The sequence below is a fragment of the Hippoglossus hippoglossus genome, chromosome 15 (assembly GCF_009819705.1).
Source record: "Hippoglossus hippoglossus isolate fHipHip1 chromosome 15, fHipHip1.pri, whole genome shotgun sequence".
Lineage (NCBI taxonomy): Eukaryota > Metazoa > Chordata > Actinopteri > Pleuronectiformes > Pleuronectidae > Hippoglossus > Hippoglossus hippoglossus.
Genome location: NC_047165.1, coordinates 15,276,166 through 15,292,952, shown reverse-complemented (window position 1 = coordinate 15,292,952; position 16,787 = coordinate 15,276,166). Strand labels below are relative to the sequence as shown.

Sequence of the window (16,787 nt, the reverse complement as noted above, 5' to 3'; positions counted from 1 at the left end):
AAATTAAAATTGAGAGATTAAGCTGAAATTGTAAATTAAAATTCAGAGAGAATATCAGACAATACCAATGTTGTAATTGTTTTTTCACTCTCAAATCAGTATCTGCATCAGCCCTGAAAACCCAGTATTGGTCAGACACAAAAATGAACCAGTTACACAAAAAATTGTTAATCAAGATTAACTGGTTGTGGAAAATAATCATTTATGTTTAGCATTTTTGGGGATTCAGCAATTCAAACAGATATTTAAGAGAATATCTGATTATGCAAGGCAGTAAAAAGTATGCTTTTGGCTCAAGTAAACAATTAAAATCTTACAAATTTAGTCGATATTTAATTATTTCTCAAGGGAAAAAAACTAATAAAAAAACGCACATCACTGTAAATTAGAGTCAGAGATTTTAAACTTGCACAGGCAGCAGTCTCTTAATCTGCTATAAAAACACAAGGATACAAAAAGAAGCTCAGACATCTTACTGGGTTAATGAACAAGAGTGTAGTCCACACATTTTGCTCCCAGCAGCTGATGAGATGGTCGACGCCGTGCATTTCCAATTTAATAGCTCATAAACCTCAATCACCAACTCTGACAATCCACATGGAAGTAGTCTTCAAAGCTGAGTCAGCAGGATGTCAAGGCCAATTGTTGGTGATATACAGTAAACATGGTTCTGATTGGTTGCGCGATATAATGCGCTGTCAGTGTCTTGTTTACGCTTCCACTCTCGCATCGGCATATTTGGACTTTCCCTGCAGCCATCACTTCTTGGGGCGAAGGCAGGAATCGTTCACATCTGTCTGTCCCCACCTCTAGACTGGCCTCACGTTAATTTATCCCTTTGTGTACTGTCGGACTTCACACAGTGATCTCCCGCTGACCCCACCTTGACCTCCTCTCCCTCCTTTGTCTGTCATGGTGGCATGATGGAGCACCACGCTGCTCCTCCACCGTAGCTTTCCCTAAACGACTGAGCCTCCGGGGACTTGATCCCAGCCTCTTCACTTTAAATCTTTCCAAACGTTACGACTTCTGCCAGCAAAACGAATTGGGAAAAAAATATTCCAACCATGTCTGATAAGTAGGTAAAATATTAAAAGATAATTACGCTGCATGTGTGCAGTCATGCCTAGAATTGGATGTATATAGTATGCACTCTAGTGACATGGTGTATATGAGCGTGTGTATCCCTGAATGATTTCATGAATGACTTTGTGTGACTAACCACATTATCTGGTCCGTAGCCGCGGCCCAAGACAGCACATTACCACATAGATGGATGCAGTCGTTGTGTATATAAAAGACAGAGGCTTCCATTCCCTCATCCCACTGCAAGAAGAACATCGTGTCGGCGACATTATTCCTCAGTTCATACACTTTGTCTCTCTCTCATGCACACACACACACACACACACCCACACACACTTTACTTCATGCTTCAAGCTTTTTAAACTGCTGTGTCATCTTGTGTTGAGATCCAGCCTTAACAACCAAGCTGAAAGAAACTAAGCTGCAGTTGACACATGGACTTTTGTGATTCCAGTCCAGGGTAGCCTGCTTCTCCAGTTGTCAGAGAGCATGTGCACAACAAATTTGAGTAAATAGAAATTCAAATTTGATTGAAAATGTATATCTGTAGCCTCTGTCATATCAGGACTGTTGCGCCTGAATACTAGATATTGCAAAGTAATAAAAAATCTGATTTCAACTTTTACTTTGGGAGCCTGCAGGTCATTATCAGTCATCGGTGACTTGCCCAGACTCATTAGATCAGTTTCCTTTGAGCATATCTGGCGTTCAACTTTATCCAACACATTCCAGAAGCTTTCCTTTACGACATCTTAGTAGTGCTGTTGAAACCTGTAAACCTGTAATATCTTCATTGAGTCATTGCTGGTAATTTGACTGCATGACGCGGTGCAATACCACAAAAGTTCAAAGGTTGTTTTCTGAGACAAACCAAGATAAAAACAATAATTATTAATGTTGATAAGTAATGAATTGTGTTGAAATTGTTTTTCTCATTTCATGTGCTATTTCGATTTAAATTTTTGTAGTAATGCTTGTACAATGATAATCATATTGATAGCTAGAAGAGGACTAAGGGAGCACATACCTCTAACTAGGCCGAATGGCCACATTATCGACAAATTGCATGTTTGACAGGTATGTGATACCAGAAATAGAAATATTTTCAAAGATCTATGCAAATTTTAACACCATGTTAAAGAAAGTCGAAATAAATTCCTTGATTTTCCCTGAATCTGCTTCAAAATGTAATGAGTTCTCCCTCGGCCCTGCCACACCCCTGCACAAAATGTAATGGAACTCCGTTGCAGCAGTTTTTTAGTTACCCAAACAGACAGCGATGAAAACATAACCTTCTTGACGAAGATGAAGCATTTGAAATACTCAGTTGGACGTCAGTTACCATGGCAACAGCCGAAGCCTCTTCTAATTATTTTAGTCATCCCTACTTAAAACCTCATACATTTTATCACATGGACACCTCTGCTAAAAAATAACTTAATTATGCTTTTGTTTGGCTGAACACATTAGTTTTAACCAAATCTCAAAGCAGCTGCACCAACAGGTTCTGTGACTGTCCTCGATGATGAGGAGGCTCTTAAATCTTGCATACATCCATAAACTGGACTGAAATGAGGACAAGAATGTCATTATGCTGCTGAAACACAGCAAGTGGAAACGGTTGCACATAGGCGAGATATTGGTGGTAGACAGAGATGCAGCAGTTTCAGTCTCCTCCCCTGGCTCTACTGTATGAATGTGAGTTTTTTTCCTTTTCTTCCTTTTAACATGAAAACGGTCACGTCTGTGTGAGATTGTCGCAGCGGTGATCTATGAGAAGGATTAATCTTTACAAAAGATCAATACACAGACGAGTGACGGATTAAAGGGAAAATCTGAAAAAAAGAGTGAAGGATCTGGATGACAGTGTCCTCATCCACAGGGCACGAGGGTGAATCATATGCTGTGGCCTTTGCAGTCACCAGATCTCAACTTAATTGAACGTCTAGGGACATTTTGGACTGTTGTGTTAGACAGCGCTCTCCACCACCATCTTTAAAACACCAAATGAGGGAAGAAGTTCCAGATACTGCTGCTCTGGAGACACGTGGATAAGACACCTTATACATGGACACTTTTATCCAAAATTAGCAGATGTGCATGTTTTTTTTTAAGCACGGGTAAACCTGCTAAAAAATATGATGGACTCCTTTCCCATTTCCAGTAGAGGAGTTTGCCCTTTTCCCTGATGCGTCATCCTCCACGTCACAGATGCACCAAAACTGAAGTGCTTGCCAAAGCAGCGCGTTAACCCGTGTGTCATCTTTACATCGCTGGAGCTGATAAAAACTTGCATCCACTGCAAAGTCATTTGACCCGGGAGTGAATGGACATTGTATCCATTCTCCAGCCAGATGTTAGTGGGTGTTAGTCGGTTCTGTGACCACTGGAGAAGTGGCTCTAGAGTTGGTATTTCCTTTAATTTGTAGCCCGACTGTTACTTCTGCACAGAACCTCTCCCTGGAGCATAGAGAGAGGGACAGTTACTATATTAGAGCCGTGAAGAAGAAGCCTCGTGCTTTCCCCTGGGACTCCAATTTAGTTTCATCTCCCACAATATTACCCGTATCATCTACTGGGTCCCTGCTCGCAGTGCATTTACTACACTGGAAGTGAGAGTGTGGAGTTTTTTAATTTAAGAGAAAATGCACACGTGAGCGCGTGGTAAAATGCAGAGGACGTTAATGCGCAGTGCAGATGAGAATTGAGAGAGGATCAAAACCCGGCACATCAGGATTCATTGTGAGTAGAAGACGGAGATGGAGGGGAGGGGAGGGGAAGGGAGGGGGAGGGTGAAGTTGAGGGGCAACCCCCCTTTCTAGACCAGGGATTCCTTTACTGCAGTGATCAGCAGTCCCCCCCTCCTCCATCCCTCCATCCTCCCCTCCCGGCAAGTCTGCCTCTCCCCTCCTCCCTCCCCCCTTGCTTTCCCCTCATACTCATGGCTCTCTCTTTTCATCTCTCTTTCTAGCCACCATCTCTCTCCCTCTCACACACACATACGATAGTCACGTTTCAGTGGGGAGGGATTGTCTGCTGCAGGGTACAGTATACGCAGCACATGGTTGGAAACGCAAGCGCACTCGTGACTCACAACCTCTTTACTCCAGCCTTCATTTATCTCTATCGCTCCCCTGCTGCTCCTCCATTTATCCTTGCATTCTTCCTCCTCCTTCTCCAGCTCTTTTTTCTCTCCTCCGGCTCGTCCGTCCATCTTCCACCAGCTATCCTCGATACCCCCTTTTCCTTCCTTTTTCTTGCTCCCTCTCGCTCTCTCTCTCTCTCTCTCTCTTAGCCGTATGACATTGATTCCAAGGTTGCTGTGCTATTGACTGCTGCTTTGCTGTTAAATATTTCAGGCAGCGTTTCAGTGGCTGTGTGCCGAGGGAGGGATGGGGAAAGGAGGTGGTGGTGGGGGGGTCTCTCAGTCTCTCTGCAACTACCGCTGACAAACAGGCTGGCGAACAGACGGGTGGACACACACAAAGACACACGCACACATATACATCCACCACCTGCAAAGGTACATTCGCACGTACATGTCACTCCACAGATGGATGTACATACACACACACACACTTTAGCAGCGTGTTTGCGTGCGTTTGTGATGGTGCCCTGTGTCTGGGTGTGTTGTGCGTATCTCGATGAAATCTTTCCTCCCGGCTTCAAGCAGCTGAAGTTAATGAATGGGCAAAGCTTTGCTGGACCGCTCTCTGCAAACTGTGCAGTTATTCCAGACCAGCCAAAACGCCTCTCTCAGCACGTCATCCGATCGACTGTTTCGGCTCTTCTTGGTGCCACGGGACTGTAATTAGTATTCTCGTTTAGGACACACACACACACACACACACACAGACACACACACACACACAGACACCAGCACTCAGTAAATGGAGTTACTGTCACATTCAGTCATCTTTGGCCTGGTGGTGTTTAAATGAGACTTTTTCCCCCTGTGATCCTTATGGTTCACAGCAGAAGTCACTGTCGCAGAACTTGGTGAAAAGATGTGGTATGTGTCTGGGAAGAACCCATTACATTTTTGTGCAGATCTGAATCCAGAGGTATCTGAATCATGGGATGGATTCTAAGAATTTGTTTTTCATTTTCTTTAACTCTGTGAGATAGGGCATTTTGCAATATTTAGTTGGTATCTCATCTCAGAAAATAATTCATGGATCTTGATATAAAAAATCTGGCATGTTTAGGGGACTGATATTTATGAGTGTGTGCCATTTGGTTCAGATCCAAATATAGACCCGAACCTGCTGAATATGTGGTTTTATAGGGAGTCTGTTGGGACATATACATTCTCTCTGATTTCTATTCGGGGCCTAACAAGTAAGCAACACCAGAAAGGTTAACAGGGCCTGTTTATGGACAATCTGAGCCTTGTGGTTAGTCAGTGTTGCATTTAGATGTAATCTATACATAATATCTAGAGCTGCAACTCATTGCCAATTAATGTCACTCTTGTTCTGCTGTTTGAACCTTTTTTACGATTTTACGATTTTTAGGGTCACATGTTGCAGTGGTGGTTAACTTTCGTACTTTGTTAATCCAAATATTTGTCCTTTCCACATCATCACTACCTTGTGCACTTGCAGCAGTTAGACTGGTTTGGACTGTCGGACTGAAAGCTGGATTCGACGACTGAGGAGATCTGATTGACGGTCACATTCTCTGATTGACAGCCGGGACATTTAATCAGCAGCGGTTGATTGGCAGCAGTGTTTGTCAGGTTGACGCTGGGATTCCAGGGAGTCCCACTGTGGTGCCCCCACTGTCCTTTTTAAAAAAGGGTTAGGGTTTGTTTTAATGACGTATGACTGTGGCAGTTAAGTTAAGACAGCTTTGACTTCACCTTAAATCAGACTCAAAGTCTCCAAATTTTATACAAGCTTGTAAGGTTTTTGTTAATGACTGGCTGTTATAGACAGTTATCCGTATATGACAAAACTAACCATAAAAAAAGATCTGTGCATCATAGAGAATTTTTATTCTGAAACATGAATCACAAATTCCCCAAGTCTTGACCTGTGTCTCTGGGCCGTTTCATGAATCACACAGTGGAAAAGATTGTGCTTTCTGAACACTTGAGCTTCTCCTGTTGTTAACCAGGATATCCTTCCCCCAGAGAAATGAAAATCTTCCCTTAGTATTCACACCACTGACTTTATTGCTGGCAGCCTCGCCTTGATCTCGCTTCTCTGAAGTCGGCCATTTTCCGACCGTCCGGCATGTAAACGCTGTGATTGGTAGATGGGTATCCACAGGGTTTGTGCTTATCTCAGTGATATGGATTTGAAAAGCATCTGGTTGCAGTGACAGCGTGTATGCAGTCGTGAGACTCATGAATCTCTGCTGCTGTGCTTCAGCTCTGTAAGGGTCAGAGAGTGTGTGAATATTGTTAATCTGATATTACAGCAGTTGTACGCTGGGTGAGTGCATCTCACTGAGGCCTGCTGCATGCTGGGAAAAACGCAGTGAGGTCTGTTGATAGTGAGAAAGCAGTCTGATGTATTTCTTCAGAAACTGCAGGGTTAACTGAGTCTGCGGTGCACTTTCTTCATATTTAATTTCCTGATGTCTCGTCCTCACCCTGTGTTTTCTCTGCGCAAGTGTGAGGAGAACTGACATCGTGTCTCATGCCATAAAAGGCTCGACCGCAGCTCAGTGGAAAATAAGACGAGCTCTGTAATTCGAAACATGCGCAAAGCACGTGAACACTTTACTGACGAGGAAAAAAACGGAGGGTTTCCCCAAGCTCTGCTGCGCCGTTGGTCTTCTTCCCCTCCTCCTCCTCCTCCTCCTCCTAGTCTAGAGTGAAGAAGAACAAGTGGAGACTTCATGCTTAACCACACTGTTGTTATTCAAGCTGTATTTGGCTGCCTTCTTCTTGTGTCTCCCACCTTTATCCTGGTTTCTGTTTTTGGATGCTGGTGTATTTAGATATGATAGGCTGTGTGTGAGAGTGTGTGTGTGTGGTCGTTTCTGCATGAGCCTATCCTGGAATATTTCCTTGACTATACTGCAGTTAGATCTGAAAATCAGTGTTTCTTGGGTGTGGCTGCCATCTGCATTTGGGGAAACTGGAACAGAGTAAGCCATTTTGTAACATGATCAATGGTCAGCCACACATAAACAATGAGGGAGGTAAATGGATAAGGCTGGTGTCACATACTGGCTGACAGAACAGAACTGTTAGATAAGCAGGAGCTCTGTACAAGTGCATTTACCACGTTTCTCTTCCTGTCTGCAGGTTTGGAGGGGCGGCTCCTCATGGCATGGCCAGAGACTGTTGTGTACCTCCGCTGCTCCAGAAGGTAAGTCCTTCAGAGCCGTATCAGGGGTCTCCCTTTTCAAATCAAACCCCCAAGTCCAGGCCCTGCCACCATCCAAGAAAAACAATTTTTGCACCAGAAAAGAATTCTGCATCGATCAGACAGAAGAAGCTCTTTGAGTTAACAGCCAGTAGTCATTAAAATGAAATCTGTCTCGGGGTAGCAGCTGCTTGTCTGTGTGAGAGGCAGGAGACGGGGGAAGTGTGAAAAGTGAGAGGAATAGAGAGGTAGGGGAAGATTGGAAGGAGACGGCAGCAGCATTACAGTACAAGCTGATTCGATTTTAAAGTGAGCATTAATAGCTGGAGCATTGGAGCCGAGATTGGCACAATATCCTCACACCTTCAGCGGTGTGCCTGCGATGCTCGGGTATAGCAGGACAAAGGGAGCAGGTGCAGGAGGAGAACAGCACAAACACTCGGGGCAATGTTTCAAATTGTCAGTGTAATGAATGAAGAAGTCGGTGCACAATGAAATGTCTGCGCCTCTTTGTCTCTGAACACGATCCAGAAACTCCTGCTTGAGCCGCCCGCGCTACACGATGATCCGTCACTTCTTGGTGCGAGCCCAAGCAGAGATCTGCTGATTCACTGCAGTGGTCCTGAGCAGGAGGGAGAGGTTGCTGAGTGCAACAGCGGCAGCTTGGACCTCGCTCCTCTGTGGGCTCGCAGGTGTTGATGCATGGCCCTGTCATTAGGGGCCACTCAGCATGATAATTGTATAAGCTGTGCAGGATCATTGTAACCTGTTTGGTTACAGACCAGTAGAGCTGGATTACACACCATTGTTACCATGCTAGGAAAAATGAAGTGCCACTGAGCAAATCACTGGCTCTGCTGTGTGGTTTTACAAAGTGACAATCCTTATGGTGGTGCTGAAAAACCCAGCAAGGACAAATAAAAGCTCTAAATCACTATAGACGTCAAAATTCATGATGAGAATGTTTTCTGTTTGTCCTCCTCTGAATCATTCCTTTCTTTTTTCTTTATTCGCTGTTATGAAAAACCTTTCAAGCAATGAATGGATTGTTATGTGTAGCTCAAGGTCTGTTGGATTGTAAGTCCCACCACACAAGCATTATTTAGAGGTTTTTTTTGTCTTTCTGTGGGAATAAGATATATCAATAGTTGGCTCAACGAATCAAAATAGCTGCTCTGTGAGGAGAAGGTTAGCAATGTTATGCTGTATTGATTCTCAGGGCTTATTTTGATGCCGTCAGCAAGTACACGGAGGTGAAACAAATCAGAGTTCATATATATATATATATGTGTATATATAGGATTCACAAAAACTTCCTGAATTAGAAACATATATTCTAGAATATATTTGTGGTGTTTACAACAGTGAAACATCAGTGACAGGAGAGTATGCTGATGAAGAACTTACACTTAGTTTGGTTGTTCTGTCGCTGAACTCCTCCAACAGGTGGAGCTGCCGTTGTACTGCCCCCTGCTGGGTCTCAAACCACCCTCCCTTAAAGCTGATTATTTTTTCTGGAGAAAAGTCAACTTGAACTTAGCATGACACCATCAGCTCACAGCACGATGGTTCTGGGTTCAAACCTTTCTGTGTAGAGTTAGCATGGCCCCCCTCTGCCTGTGTGTTTTCCTCCTGCTTCCATTCACTTCCCAAACACATGAGTTTAGTTTCATTGGAGACTCTAAATTGCCCGTATGTGGGAATGTGAGCATGAATGATTGTTTGTCTCCTGATGTCAGTCCTGTGGTGGACTGGTGATGAATTCAGGGTGTGACCCCGCCTCTCACCCAATGTCAGCTGTGATTGGCTGCAGAAGTAGAACTGTTGTGACGTTGTTGTGGATAGTTTTGGGTAAGTTGGCCGTTTCCAGAGTTCACGTTGGAAGTCATTCATGATTCTGCTGCACATATTCAAAATGTAATAATCCCAGAAGCCAAGACAAACTGGCACAGAGCAAAACAAACAATAAACTGCTGCTTATGCATTCATACTAAACACTAAAATGCTCAGAGGGAGCAGCAGTACATGGAAACACGATTCCATGATTCATTTGAGACCTCAGGTTGTCATTTTACATTTTCTTCTTTCGTGTCATTGGTTTTGACTCGTGTTTTTTTCCTGCCTGCGACCCGTCTCACAGAGGTGACAGTGGTGTATCAGAACGGACTGCCGGTGATCTCAGTCAGTTTGCCTTCCAGGCGAGAGCGCTGTCAGTTCACCCTCAAACCTCTCAGTGACTGTGTGGGAGTTTTCCTGCAACAGCTCCAGGCAGAGGACAGAGGCATCGACCGGGTAGCCATCTACTCCATAGGTACGCACACAAACACTCACAGACTATAATCATTCAGCCAAGCAGGTCATACATATGCACGCCCTTACATGCTTTCAAGTGTTTTTATATATTGAGGCTATGAGGTGTTCCTGCAGCTCTGGCTTTTATTCAGATTCAGACGTCAATGTATGCACCATGAAATGATTTTTCAGCCCTCACTCTGCTCAGAGGGCTCATTATACGGGAACAACTGGTACTTGAAATCTTGCTCTTAGTGTGTAAGTGCATCTGCTTTGACCTCTCACGATAATCAGACAGCAACAAGCGTGATTATCGAGAGAGGTTGAAGGGTGTTTGAAGTGGATGCCCGCCAGCGCTCCATCTCTCTTACCGCCTTTCCTCCCATTTGTCCCCCTCCCTCTCCATCCAGATGGAGCGAGGGTCGCCTCCTCCACGGGTATAGACATCCTGCTGCTGGATGATTTTAAACTCGTCATCAATGACACCACGCACCTCGTGCGGCCACCGAGGAGAGGTGAGGTCACAGTGTTGCCAGAGCCGGACATATTTATTTATTGTTTTACATGTGGATTGTGTTCAAATCTGTTTTATTTGTTTGCGTTTGTTCCTCAGAGCTGCTGCCCCACGAGGAGGGAGAAAGGCTGAATGACGTCAAGTTCCTGGTGCAGCAGCTCTACACCACCCTGCGCATCGAGGACCACCAACTTAGCAAAGAGCGCGAGCTGATTGGACGACTGGAGGACCTCAACTCACAAATCCGCCCCCTAGAGAAGGTCTTTCCACTGGCATTTCTGTTGTTGGTTAAACAAAACCTGTGACACATGTCACCATATGAAGAAAAGAATACGTAACTTCCAATGAATAGTTGATTAGACTTGTTAATGTCTTTTTACAATCTGCATATGTTTTATTTCATCATTATCTTGAGATTTCAGGTGTTGTTTCTATTTAGCCATTACAAATTATTGGTTAAAGACGTCCCAGCAGATTGAGTCATCAGGCGAGATGGTTAAGAGGCTAAGGAGTTAGGGAATCGGCAAAACAATGAATTTGTCATCCCTGTAATGAGAAAATCAATTTGTGATTACAATCAAACAGTTAATTTCATGACATGAATTAAATTGTAATCTGAGAGTCAAAAAAAGAGTCAACAGCTGTTGTTGGTTGAACTGCTTTTTTGTGCTGAAAAAACGTAATGTAGGGTCTGAATGCAAATTTCCTTCTTTTTATTTCTGGCTGACTGTCTGTTATTGTCCTGACTTGTGTAGGTGAGGGAAGAGTTGGGTAAGAAGGCAGAGCGGCGTACCACCTGGGTGCTGTGGGGAGGCATGGCGTACATGGCCACCCAGTTCGGCATCCTGGCCCGGCTCACCTGGTGGGAATACTCCTGGGATATCATGGAGCCCGTCACCTACTTCATCACTTATGGCACAGCCATGGCCATGTACGCCTACTTTGTGCTCACACGTCAGGTGAGACACAACTCGACACTGTAAAAATACATATTGCACCTTATACTGCAGCTACATCTATGCTATCTATACCTACGTTTTCAAAAAAGAACGATGAGAGTTTATTCCCCGCCATCTTAACATGTCTGAAAATGCATATCACTTGACTACTCGTACACTGGGCATGCGTTTAAGCAGATTGTTCGAATAACACCTTGTCTCCTGCGCATGTAAGCAGTTGTAACATTGTAAAATTACCACAGCTGTTAGCGAAGACAACAGGATCAGCAACACATGTTATCGATTATCCAAGTTGCGTTCTACACCGGTAGCCAAGGCTAATGCCGGTTGTGTTCTTCCAGAAGACGCTCACATGATAGGACCCTTATGAATCAGCGATGGCAACCAGCTGTGAGTGTCCACGTCAGATACAGCCCCGGCATTTTCAAACTAAAATGGGGCCAGCAAGCTTTTCCAAACTTCTCCATTTTAGCGGCTTTAAAACTCTGGAGCAGTGTGGACAGCAGGCGTATCCGTAGCAGAGTTGACGCTTTCTCAAACGAAAACGTAGTAGTATGGAGGTAGTCTGCATCTACTGCTGCTGTTAGAGCTGAAAAGATTAGTTGAATAAGGTGATTTACAGAAAATAATCTTTATAAGCCATTAACAGTTTAAGTCACGCAAAAAGGCCAAACCTTCTTTGGTAGCAGCCTCTCAAATCTGAGGAAAGGGAATATCTTTGGGTTATTAAAAAGATAATTTGTCGACTTCACCTTGGACCCTTTTTTTCTAATATTTTTAGTTATCAGATTAATCTCATAAATAACCTTACTGCCTTTGGGCACACTGCTTGTGTATTCGACGCTTTTTTGTGCCAAATAATGTGATAGATCATTATGCGGATCTCTTGTAGCATCCAGAGAAAGAAGCATCACAGTAATGAAATCTAATGGTTACCCTCTTTGCAACACCCTGCTCTAAACCATGTTATTTTTAGCTGTTTTAAAGGCCGATCTGGTGACACAGTCGACCTTCCAAATTCAATTCAGCATTTATGAATCACCGATTGATGTCACCGGTGTGATTTGGCCCGAGGCTTTCTGATCAACTTACCTCCACTTACAAAGTGCTCTGTCTGTGTCTGTCTATAATCTGCAGGAGTATGTTTACCCCGACGCTAGAGACAGACAGTATCTGCTGTTCTTCCACAAGGGGGTGAAGAGGACACGCTTCGACATTGAGCACTACAACAAGCTGAAGGAAGATATTGCTGAGGTACAGACGTTTGGCAAAAGCTCAATTCACATATTTTTCATTGCAGTACTTAAATTTGTTTCGGCCATTCATACCATTACACACACACACACACACCATCCTCTCATATTTTTTTCCTGTCCACCCTCTCCAGGTGGAGTTGGATCTGAAGCGTCTTCGGGACCCACTCCAGCTCCAGCTCCCAGTCCCGCAGCTCACCGCCAGTAAAAATTGATAGAACGAGTGACTCCCTCCTTTCTCAGCTCCTACAAGCCCCTCTCCCTCCTCCCACCTGCCGTCCAACACCCTTCTCCCTCTCCTTTCACCCTCAGCTATTTCTCAGTCTCGTCCCCCTCCCCTCTAACTCCCATCCCTCCCACACCCAATAATCCCATCCCTTTCTCGACTGTGGGAGTTAGTTTTTCCTCTTTTTTTTTTGTTTCTTTATTTTTGATTTATCTTTTTGCTTTCCTGACTGAAAACTCCAGTTGGAATCGCAAGTAAAGGAAAAAAAAACGCTAAATGACAAAGAAGGATGATTAGAATACCAGGAAGTGAGGTCTCGTACAGGCGAAGGTTGTCGAGGATAACGAAAAGGACGACGACGATGATGATGATAATGGAATAAAACTGGCCAAATGCCTCAAGTCTCCAGAGGGACAGCCTGTAAGGAACTCCAGGGGGATATCGGGAATTATCACACCTCTAGACGCTCCAGGACAGAGGACATGCAGAGGGGCATTGTTGAGTGTTTGTGTGTGTGTGCGCGTGTGTGGAGAGGAGGGCGGACTTTCAGGGTACACTGGGACACCGACCCTGGCCACGCTGCGGATCGACACAGCCCCCCGCTTCCTTGAGCAGTCAAACTGTCAACACACACACATCTACTCATTGTCGGGGGCAGGCTCCGGGGAGACTCTCTGTCCCACATGTTAAAGTTTACACAAACGTCCTTACTGCAGTCGCACCATCAGGGAGACCTTCATCTCCCTGTAGCTGAACTGCTGCCTCTCCCTCCCTGGGCCGAGCCTCCTCCAGGTGACGGACAGCTGTCCTTCCACGTGTGACCTTTGTCAGGAGCTTGTCTCGACCCGGCAGGATGTAGGCGCGGCAACGCCTCGTTTCCTCTTCCTGTTGACGTCCTGTAGCGGGCCCCGTCTGCGCAAGTATGAGAAGTTCTACCGACAACAACATCACTGTGTGTTCTTTTATTCCAAAAAAAATATTTTGGCACTTTTTATTTTGAAAGCCATAGTATATTTGTTATGAGAAGAATATAAATATATATATGTATACAATCAAATAAACAAATGACCAGAGGCTAGTTTCTTTCAGTGGGGGGAGGAGCTCTCTTAAGCACGTCATTTTATGTGAAAACTCGTTTGCATCTCCTGTCATGAAGGAACATCTCGCTACGTCACGTACGCACACTGAAGAAGAACATTATAATGTATGCTGTTTCATATCTTTTTATGACAACCACATCATATATTTCACAGTAACAGGCTCCTGTGCATGGCCACCAATAGGGGGCGAACAATATCGAAGCCAAATCAGGGTGAAAATGGCTTTGATTGGAACTGCAATCCCATCCCTGACCTCTGCAGTGATTTCACGACTATAGACGGGAGGAAAATTAAAGAGAAAAACAATATTAAGTGTCTTAGTAAGGTGTATGGCAACTGTGCATTGCCATTATTTCAGAAGATGTGGAGATGTGGTGACCACGAAGGCCACCGCACATGATTTTCTTACTAACACATATGGACGGGGGCATCGTTGTCCTTTTTCTCCACTCGTTTTTCAGTCATTTCCTTTAATTTGTCACCCGTCTGTAGCTGCTAACATAAGGAGGTTAAAATAATGACATTATTGCTTCAGACAAACCTACAGGCATGCTATGGTTTAATATGTCTGAAGAACTGAATGGCTTTAAAAGAAAAGATAATCGGCAGTCTACAGGAGGAGCGGAATTCGCCTGCAGTTCAATATCTTCTTTTCAGATAAAATAACAAAAGGCTACATCTATAACAAAAAGCAACATTGCATTGATTTATAGAGGGGTTCTTTTTTTGTCAATCCTAAAATAAAGCCAGAGCTTTCTCCTCCCACTGTTGCTGTAATGCCCCCCTGCTCCCTTGATGGCAAGGCAGGGTAGACTGCATGCTGTGGTATGCCCTCAGTAGAAATTTGTGAATGTGTAGGAGCATTATTGCAATTTTGTACTTAATTGGACACTTTTCTTTGCCACATCTAGCTGAAGTCTCACCCCCCACGTTGATCAGTTAAATCAAAGCATATATTTGTGTTGTCCATTTTTTGGGGGGTGGGGGGGTTGTCACTGAAGAAACCCTTTGTCGGCTTCACTCAGTGTTCTGTTCAGGGTTAGGATTGGTGGCCCTCTCTCCGCTCCCCATTTATGTCTCCAAAAAAAAAAATGGTGTCAAAGCCAGTTATGCAGCTGTAGATCACCTCTGCAGAGGGGAAGCAAAACAACATGATGCCCCCCCCCCCCCCCCCCCCCCGCACACGGACGCAAGATTGTGTGCATGCGCGTGTGTGTGTGTGTGTGTGCGAGTAGTTGGCTGAATCCTGCTGAGGAGATCCTTGTGTTTACCTCTGGATTTATTTTAGTAATAAAATGCATGGTTTGGGGTCAAATCAGAAGTTATGCCAAAGCAGGATTTGGTCCGATCATTTACTGTGTGTGTGTTATCTCCAATGATTAATGGTTTAAAGGTTCAGTGGGTAGAATTCAGTGAGATCTAGTGGTGAAGTTGCATGTTGCTGCTGAATTTCTTTCACATCACACTCAACTTCCAAACACGAAAGAGAATCTGTGGCTGCCATCACTTGTTCTAAAAACTCAAAAGGTGTTTGAAAAAACATGGTGGCCTCCATAGAGAGTATGATCTCAATGTAAATATAAAGGGCCCATTCTCGATGAAAGAAAACAAAAATTCACTCGGATAATTTTATATTTAATTTCTGCCGATAGATCCCTTCACCTAAGTCTTACACACTGGACCTTTTAAGTGGTGTCGACAATATATAGCAACCGCAGCAGCAGTAAGAAAGTTAATCTCTTATTTGAAAAGACACATCATAAAAAGGAGGGTTAAATCTGAATGTTTGGAACCGGAAATCAATCTTGCTGTGTGTGTGTGTGTGCCTGTGCGTACATGTATATACGATCCAGGTTGACAAATGGTGAGGGGCAAAGTTCAGATTCCCACATTAATGAATACTTTGCCCCTAATCCCTGCCCATCCCACTTCATAGCCATCATTAGCTGTAAATTCACTTTACATACACACACACACACACACGCTAACTTGCACACACAAAGCGACGACAGCGACAGTGTTTCCTTGGAGACGTACTGTGTCAGGTGAGAGAGTTGAGGCCTCTCTCTGGAGTCCAATCCTCCCCTCTGCTGTTTCCACACCACACTTCTCTCCATCACCACCACCTCCTCCTCCTTTTTTCTTTTCATAATGCCATCCACCGTTATTTTACTTTGTTGTTCTCTTCACTTTTATTTTTTAAAAACAAAATATATCAAATATAGGGAAACTTTATTATAAAGAGGGTGTTGCATGAATGTATGTTTACAAGGGAAATTATGTAAAAATAAAAAAGATGATTTATCCAAAAAAAGAACAAAAAAACAAGCTGCAAAGATAATTTAAGAACGTTGTTTGTAGAGATTCCTAGTTATAAAGGGCAGTGGACAGGGTGACGTCTTTAGAAGCCGCCCTGCCAAATCTGAATTAATCCCAGCCAACCAACTGCTCCAACCTCATCCAACCCCAGTCCCATCTTCACCTTATTTACTCCTGTGAACCCGCCATCAGCGCACGTTTAAACTCCCCAGTAAGATCATCGTCCGTCCTTGTGGAGGATGGATGGTGAAAGCTTTACGTCCCCTTGACCTCCATTACTATCGTCCTGGATCTGAGTCCAAAGGAAAAGTGTCGGGTGCACTCTCATCTTATCGGGGAACACCTCCTCTCCTGTCATTTTCACTCACCCTCACCCTTTATTTTTCTTCTCCAAAAATCACATTATTACTCTATGTTTTTAATGTGTGTTATGTTTTGAATATCTTGTTTGCGTGCACTTACATTAAGACATGTTGAAAATGCCTAAAGAGTGAAGCTGAATATAGGATTGAAATGATCTTGTACTCCATCCTGACCTCTTATTTTATTTTTGTTTCGCTCCGCCTTCTTTTTTGTTTTTCTTCTGTTGACATATGATGCTGTAATGTTGGCAAAAAAGAAAAATGTAAAATCCTGTATCATTTATGAAATATGTATAAAAGAGAAATGTAATTCAATTATCAATAAAATCCTTATCCAGTTTTTGGAGACAGTG

The 16,787-nt window shown here is 43.8% G+C and overlaps 1 protein-coding gene across 2 annotated transcripts in view; it reads left to right on the top strand.

Moving 5' to 3' along the window:
* mcu (mitochondrial calcium uniporter) overlaps nucleotides 1-16,787 on the top strand; it is a 60,608-nt gene extending 43,821 nt beyond the window's left edge. For both annotated transcript variants that reach the window (XM_034609525.1, XM_034609524.1), the window contains exons 3-9: nucleotides 7,349-7,412; nucleotides 9,550-9,720; nucleotides 10,112-10,216; nucleotides 10,315-10,475; nucleotides 10,971-11,174; nucleotides 12,312-12,428; nucleotides 12,562-16,787. In XM_034609525.1, coding sequence (XP_034465416.1) covers nucleotides 7,349-7,412; nucleotides 9,550-9,720; nucleotides 10,112-10,216; nucleotides 10,315-10,475; nucleotides 10,971-11,174; nucleotides 12,312-12,428; nucleotides 12,562-12,642 — 903 coding nt within the window. In that variant the 3' untranslated portion in view covers nucleotides 12,643-16,787. The remainder of the gene's footprint in view (nucleotides 1-7,348; nucleotides 7,413-9,549; nucleotides 9,721-10,111; nucleotides 10,217-10,314; nucleotides 10,476-10,970; nucleotides 11,175-12,311; nucleotides 12,429-12,561) is intronic.